This window comes from Lolium rigidum, chromosome 4 (assembly GCF_022539505.1).
Source record: "Lolium rigidum isolate FL_2022 chromosome 4, APGP_CSIRO_Lrig_0.1, whole genome shotgun sequence".
Classification (NCBI taxonomy): domain Eukaryota; kingdom Viridiplantae; phylum Streptophyta; class Magnoliopsida; order Poales; family Poaceae; genus Lolium; species Lolium rigidum.
The window spans coordinates 153,244,148-153,252,498 of NC_061511.1; the positions used below are offsets into that span (position 1 = coordinate 153,244,148).

The following is an 8,351-nucleotide window of genomic DNA, read 5'->3' on the forward strand; positions in this document are numbered from 1 at the left end:
CAAAGTCTCACATGGTTCAGTCTTCAGTGCATTGGTGCTATTGACTAATTTTTGTTGGTATCTCTTGCTTTGAATCAGAAATTGCCTAAAAGTATCGCCAAGGATCTCAATGCTGGCCGACGGGGCAAGATTTCCCTCGTCATGGAGAGTGAAGGTCTCACCGTGGAGGGACGGTACTCCGTCAGTCCCACAGATGGCCGCTTGGCTGTTACTTCCAGGTGGAAAAGTTCATTGATGGTGCCAAACTTTGCATTGGATCAAAGTTGAAGGTCAAGATCTTTCGATGCCGCTGTGACATGCTGGTCATCATGTTTGCGGTTGTCTAGTTCTATTGTCCCATGAGCCCTTAGCAAATGCATTTGTAGTTATACTTATATAAGGTTATCTTATCTGAACTGCTAATTAATTGTATGGGTGGTAAAACTGTGGCAAGCTTTTGCTCTTAGCAAGTATGTATGTATGATCAGCTATTAGGATAACTAATGTTTGTGTTCATCTTAATTTGCATTTCCGTTTTAGAAAAAAACTTAATTTCTATTTTGGCTAACCTGTTAGAGAACTATCAGATTGAATCCACAACATGATTCAAATAGATTCATTACACTAAGCCACATGTCTTGACCTTGCTATACACTAGTTCCATTAATCAGTGCAAGAAGGCTTACCTAAGCTGCCTGAACCACGACAGATTCGAATCCACCTTAGCTATCTAGCTAGAAATACAACCTTTGCAGAAAGAGGATTTGCAGTACGGGGATTCTGACATTGGGGACCCATGAGCCAACAGCGTCGTCAACGTTTTAAAGGCGGCAGGAGATCGAAACAAAAAAAAAAGCCAAAAATCAGTTGGTAAACAAAATCCAAGAAATGAAACTTTTACCTTTCTGAGAGGATGACATGCGGAACCCATGAGGCAGCAGCATCCTCAACTATTCCAAGGCCGCAGGGGATCAAAATAAAAATAGGAAATAGCCAGAAATTAATTATGGTCAAAAATAAATCTATCAAAGGAAACCTTTATTGTTCATAGAGGATGACATGTGGGACCGACCCGCCACTGCGTCGTCATGGTTTCAAAGGGGCAGGGGATCAAAAGAAAAAGGCAAATAGCCGGAAATTAGGGGTAAAAAATAAATCCAACAAAGGAAACTTTTATTGTTCATAGAGGATGACATGCGGGACCCATGAGCCAGCAGCTTCCTCAACGTTTCAAAGTCGGCATGAGATTGAAAGAAAAAGGCAAGTGACCAAATATCAGGAGCCAAAAATAATCCAAGAAAAGAAATTTTATTGTACATAGAGGATGACATGTGGGTCCCATTTTGCAGCAGCGGTCTCAACATTTCCAAGGCGGCACAGGACCAAAAGAAAAATGAAGTAGCCGAAATCGGGGGTGAAAAAAATCCAAGAAAAGAAAGATTTCAATTGGGCTGCATCCGGACATCCGGGCCTTCGAACTATACTGCTCGGGCCTTTTGACTCGTACAATTTCAGCCCACTCCAAAACAGGAAAGTTCGGATTTTTCTAAAAAAAACAGGAAAGTCCTATGCTTCGCAAAAACACAAAACAAGGAGATTCAACATATAAGTTTGTTTATGTAAAAATAAAGATTTAATTTATCCGTTTGCAATAGCTCAGAGCGAAATACAATGTTTATTGTCTGCAAAATAATCAAGATATCACATGTTTCTTGTACGGGGAGGCTGACATCGAGGACCCATGAGCCAGCAGCGTCGTCAATGTTTTAAAGGCGGCAGGGGATGGAAAGAAAAAATAAACCAAAAATCTGTTGGTAAAAAATCCAAGAAAAGAAACATTTTCCTTCTGAGAGGATGACATGCGGGACCCATGAGGCAGCAGCATCCTCATCGTTTATTGTTCATAGAGGTTGACATGTGGGACCCGTGAGCGAGCAGCGCCCTGAACGTTTTAAAGGCTGCAGGAGATCGAAAGAAAAAATAAGCCAAAAATCGTTTGGTCAACAAAATCCAAGAAAAGAAACATTTACCGTTCTGAGAGGATGACATGCGGGACCCATGAGGCAGCAAGCATCCTCAACGATTCCAAGGCGGCGGGGATCAAAGGAAAAAGGAAATATCCCGAAATTAATTAGGGGTTCAAAATAAATCCATCAAAGGAAACTTTTATTGTTCACGAGAGGATGACATGTGGGACCGACCTGCCAACAGCGTCCTCATCGTTTCAAAGGGGCGGGAGATCAAAAGAAAAAGGCAAATAGCCAGAAATTAGGGGTCAAAAATAACTCCAAGAAAGGAAACTTTTATTGTTCGTAGAGGATGACATGCGGGACCCATGAGCCAGCAGCTTACTCAACGTTTCAAAGGCGGCATGAGATCGAAAGAAAAAGACAAGTGACAAAATATCAGGAGCCAAAGATAATCCAAGAAAAAAACTTTATTGTACATAGAGGATGACATGCGGGTCCCAATTAGCAGCGGTCTCAACGTTTCAAATGCGGCTTGAGATCAAAGAAAAAAAAAGTTGATTGTACATAGAGGATGACATGCGGGTCCCATGAGTCAGCAGCTTACTCAACGTTTCCAAGGCGGCAGGGGATCAAAAGAAAAAGGAAATAGCCAAAAATCAGAGGGTGAAAAAAAACCCAAGAAAATAAACTTTTATAGCACATAGAGGATGACATGCGGGTCCCATGAGCCAGCAGGGTCTTCAACGTGGCATGAGATCGAAAGAAAAAGGCAAGTGACCAAATACCAGGAGCCAAAAATAATTCAAGAAAAGAAACTTGATTGTACATAGAGGATGACATGCGGGTCCCAATTAGCAGCAGCGGTATCACCGCTTGAGAAGCGGCAGGGGATCGAAAGAAAAAGGCAAGTGACCAAATATGAGGTGCCAAAAAGAATCCAAGAAAAGAAAGTTTTATAGTACATAGAGGATGACATGCGCGTCCCATGAGCCTACAGGGTCCTCAACGTGGCATGAGATCGAAAGAAAAATGCAAGTGACCAAATATCAGGAGCCAAAAATAATTCAAGAAAAGAAACTTGATTGTACATAGAGGATGACATGCGGGTCCCATTTAGCAGCAACGGTATCACCGTTTGAGAGGCTGCACGGGATCGAAAGAAAAAGGCAAGTGACCAAATATGAGGTTCCAAAAAAATCCTAGAAAAGAAAGTTTTATAGTACATAGAGGATGACATGCGGGTCCCATTTAGCAGCAGCGGTCTCACCGTTTGAGAGGCGGCAGGGGATCGAAAGAAAAAGGTTAGTGACCAAATATGAGGTGCCAAAAAAATCCAAGAAAAGAAAGTTTTATAGTACATAGAGGATGATATGCGGGTCCCATTTAGCAGCAGCGGTATCACCGTTTGAGAGGCGGCAGGGGATCGAAAGAAAAAAGGCAAGTGACCAAATTTGAGGTGCCAAAAAAAAACTCCAAGAAAAGAAAGTTGATTGCTCATAGAGGATGACATGCGGGTCCCAATTAGCAGCAACAGTGTCAACGTTTCCAAGGCAGCAAGGGATCCAAAGAAAAAGGAAGTAGCCAGAAATCAGGGGGTCAAAAAATCCAAGAATAGAAAGAATTTTGGTTCATAGAGGATGACATGCGGGACCCATGATCCTGCATCGTAAACGGCTCGATCGGAGAGCGTTGAACGAGATGGCGCGATCGAGAAAAAAACAATGCCAGAGAGGCTGCCATATGGGCCCTACATCCCTCGGCGGTGCGGATTTGCGTTGACTCGGCCGGCGAACCCGAGAATTCGAGATGCACCACGTCCCAGGCCACCATACGCAACATTTTGGCCGTTTTCGTCGGGCTAGGTGGCCTCAAAAACGAGAAAAAAAACGTTTTGACATGCACAACGGACAGACCCAAAATCGTCGGCCATGGTACACCAGCAACCACGGCGCGACTTCAACTTCGTCGGCCATGGCAACTTTTCTTGTAGTGTAGGCCGACGCGGGCCCCATGCTGGCCGCGTCGCCCTATGGTTAGGGCGCCTCGTGGCCCCACTTCGTATTCTCTTCGGTCTTCTGGAAGCTCCGTGGAAAAATAAGACCCTGGGCGTTAGTTTCGTCCAATTCCGAGAATATTTCCTTTGTAGGATTTCTGAAACCAAAAACAGCACAAAACAGGAACTGGCACTTCGGCATCTCGTTAATAGGTTAGTGCCGGAAAATGCGTATAAATGATGTAAAGTGTGTATAAAACATGTGAGTATTATCATAAAACTAGCATGGAACATAAGAAATTATAGTTACGTTTGAGACGTATCAGTGGTTGATAGAACTTGAGAGAATGTTTATCCTACCTTTAGCTCCTCATTGGGTTCGACACTCTTACTTATCGAAAAGGCTACACACGATCCCCTATACTTGTGGGACATCATACGCCCACTAAGCCTGTAGGCGTACCTGTCGCTCGCTTCGTCGTTGCACAAGCAGGGAGCCGCCCCACGCCCACGGCCATGGCGCCGCCCGCCGCGACGCCCTTTCCCGCGTATCTGGCCGCCGGCTCCTTTCGGCCCGCCTCTGGTGCACGCGCCGCTGCCCCAATTCAACAACTCCTGCTCCTGATTGATTTCCGGTCGGCTGCTCCTCCTCCCAAACTAGGTAATTTCTTGTTTTAGAAATAGATAGGGCATGGTAATAGAGAATGAATAAATATAGTTTAACAATTGTTTATAATTGATTTTATATTTAGGAACGTTGAAGGGATTATTTCCGTTGATATCATCGGCCAATGCATCAAGAAATCCCCAATCTGAATTAACTCCTCAATCCCAAAAAGCTCCTCAAACTGGAGATGCTACTCAAAATGAATCTACTCCCAAAATTTTCATGTTTCTGACTCAAACCGAAGAAGCTCCTCATACCGAAAATAAATGTTCATAATATGCTATCATACCAAATTTTCTATGCTATTATAAAAAATAAGTAGTATTTTTGCACTTAGTTTTTGGCCCGGGGCTTGCTCCAATCCTAGCTCCGCCACTGGAGACGGTCCAAACATTTCTTTAGGTACAGGGGAAGTTGAGATAATCAATATTTATACTAAACTTTTGTACTTTTTACAATGGATTTTATGAAAAAGCAGTATATTTTAAATAGTATTGAATGATATTAATTTTAGGGTTCTTTGTTATAAATTTCTAGCATCCACGATTGAAAGGTGCAGACATGCCACACTAAATTTATATTATTTGTATACCAGAAGATATTTTCCCTGTTGTGAGACATTGCCACTAACAAAGATTTAGTATGACTCCCTTAAACCGAGAAAAAACCAGAATCTAACACAACGATGAATTAATTCATGATGCTTGTTTTAACTGTAGTGTATACATGTAGGTGTTTATGTATATTTAATGTCATTAGATATCTCGAAATCATAATGTTTAAGAAATATATCTAAATATAGTTGCTTCTAGTCGAGGAATAGGTGCTAGCAAAAAGACTAGTTTATAAGAATTTAATGAGTAGTACATATATCATCTAATGGTTAGCATGTCATCTTTTTTTTTTGAAACCTGTACAGTGAGTTTCCTCACTGTGTATATTTTTATTGATTTTTTGGTATAAGTCACAAACCTAAATGTACAGGTTTTACATGTGTTTTACATGTTGTGTCTTGTTCAAATGTGTTTTACATGTTGTGTCTTGTTCAATAACCTGTTTGTTTTGAATTTGGTATGCAAATGATATCTATTTGAACAATGCCGCAGCGTCTCAAAATGACCTTATATCCCTACCGCACACTGGAGCTCAAGCATTATCAGCCACTTAAGAACATCTCACACGCCAAAACAAATATCTGACCACCCAACTCCGTAATCTAGTACTGGATATGGTGGTGGCAGGAGAACAAAATAATCATGCACCATCATCATTCTCTCCTCATCTCTCCCTTTCGTCTTTCCATAAAACCCTAGTATAATACTGTCCTTGAACGGGTCAACCCAGGTGTTGGACAACCGATTTGAAGGGATGATGTATCCACTATCCAGCAGTCAACTCCGATGGCCACCGCGGTAACCCGGCGTGCCGCCACCTGGACTTCTTATTCGTAGCAACCCGGTAATGGACCAACTAATGATGTCGTACTAACATCGCCGCGCACTAACACGAAAAAGTGGCTTTCGATGTAAACCTTAGATAGATTGCCCCCTCTATGTGGCGAGCCTCAATTGGGTAAAGCCTCAAAGAGCCACTCCTTTTTGCACCCTGTGCCTCCCAGCTAATCTATAGCTCGGCGTCGATCGAGCCAGCAGCAAAGAAAGGCAGAAAAACGCGTATGTTTTCACCAACTTTGGCCGGTTCCCGAAGCTTTTAAACCCTCCTGAAACCGGCATATATATCTCAGTTAACGTAGTCGAGCTAATTAAGCTAGCTAGTCTACCGGTCAGTAGCTAGATACTCCAGCTAGATTGGTTAGTGCAATGTACGTAGTGCATTGCATGTGTTGATTGGTCGTGTACGTGTTGTACTGCACGGGTGTGATTTGGCTGGTGATCATTAGGTCGTTGATGGAGCAAGCGAGCTTGTGCGGGAGGCGGCCGCGGGCGGAGACGCGCCACCCGGTGTACCGCGGCGTGCGGTTCAGGGCGGGGAAGTGGGTGTCAGAGATCCGGGAGCTGCGCAAGCCCACCAGGATCTGGCTCGGCACCTACCCGACGCCCGAGATGGCCGCCGCCGCCTACGACGCCGCCGCATTGGCGCTGCGGGGCGCGGGCACGGCGCTCAACTTCCCGGACGCGGCCGGGTCGCGCCCGGCACCGGCGTCCATGTCCCCTGACGACGTCCGGGCCGCAGCGGCAGCGGCCGCCGCGTCTGCCACGGCCAGCTCCTGGACGACGACTTATCGGAGCGACCAATACTGCCATCACGATGTTCAGCTGCGTGGCGGCGAGGAGGACCGCCGCAGTGACCACATAATGGGCGTCGTGGACGAGGACGACGTGTTCGAGATGCCGCGGCTGATGGTGAGCATGGCAGAAGGGCTCATGATAAATCCGCCGGTGCTGGGTCCAGCGGTGGCGGACGGTGGCACGGCGACGTCGTACTACACGGAGGTTGAGGTTGAGGATGAGAATGGCGTGAGCTTGTGGGATCACTCTTGATTGATCGATCACGTAGCTGGAGGTAGTGGAGGAGGGTGTGACTGAGACCGATGGCGACGTCATGACCTGGTGGTGGAGATGTGGGATCGCCCGTGATATGGACGGTGGAATATATGTGTTGGCGTCTTGGCGAAACGTATATGTATACGTTCTGTACGTGATGAGCCCTAGTACGTAGCATGGATGTGAAATGGACGATAAAGACACAAGACGCATACAGAGATACAAATTCCATGTCATTTTTCTTCTTCTTGAAATCACTTTAGGGTGAGTGCATGGTGTTTATTTTATTGTAAAGCGAAGAAATCATACAAATTTTGGACGGTTTGATTTAGTTTTTTGGATGGTTAGAACAGCACGAAGATCGTTCCCCCTCGTGTTACTCTTGTGGGCGATGGGGCTCTTGTGGGCGATGGGTGGTGCCCTAGCCGCCCGGCGCCCAACTCCCCTCTTCTCCCTGGCCGGCATCGTCGGCGGCGGAAAGTTGGGCGCTGGCGGGTTGCTTTGTTGGTGAGAGGTGTGGCTGCTCTGGCGGCGTGGAGATCTTATGATGGTGGGGCACATATTAGGCGGAGGCGGCGTTCCAGGCGGTGGCTCATGGCTTCTCATCCAGGAAGTGCAATGGTGGCCAGACGGGTTATTGTCCACATGAGGTGACGGCATGGGCCCTTTTGGGTCCGTTCTTCACCGGGTCATGCAAGGTGGCCCGCGGTCTTGACCGACTTCCCCTGGTGATGTGGGTGCTATTGGCTCGGCCTGAATAAATGGGGATGGTCCCGCTATTCTTCGAGTACCAAATTGTCGATCTGCTTCATGTTGGCCTTCTCGATATGGACACCGATGAATTCCAGTCTTCCTCTCGGAGATCTTTGCTGGTGTGTGTGTGATGCCACGGGATATCTAGATCGGAGTTGATCCGGTCATGCGGCGGTCCTTTATCTTCGGCCGCAAAGGAATCATCTTTTTTTCGAAATGGGGGCTGACCCCGGCCTCTGCATCAATTGATGCACGCAACCCTCTTTATTACCTAGATAACATCATCCTTAGTTTTACAATTCACAAATCACAAAGTGTGTACACAAAACTAGCCAATGAAAAATAAGAGAGACTCGCTTATACATTTGAAAGTCGTTTAAAAGGACGCCAGCCATCCTGGTTGTATATAGCCCGTGCCACCGCATCCAGTCGGCGGCATCCAGCATACATAGGCTCGCGTTGCGTCTCCGGTAGTAAAAGAGACC

At 45.7% G+C, this 8,351-nt stretch overlaps 1 protein-coding gene across 1 annotated transcript; it reads left to right on the forward strand.

The window, feature by feature from the left end:
• Window positions 1–6,371: 6,371 nt before the first annotated feature.
• On the forward strand, window positions 6,372–7,444 carry LOC124705411 (ethylene-responsive transcription factor ERF024-like). The gene has a single exon (XM_047237138.1). The coding sequence runs from the start codon at window positions 6,517–6,519 to the stop codon at window positions 7,108–7,110; it is 594 nt and encodes a 197-aa protein (XP_047093094.1). The 5' UTR covers window positions 6,372–6,516; the 3' UTR covers window positions 7,111–7,444.
• Window positions 7,445–8,351: the final 907 nt, after the last annotated feature.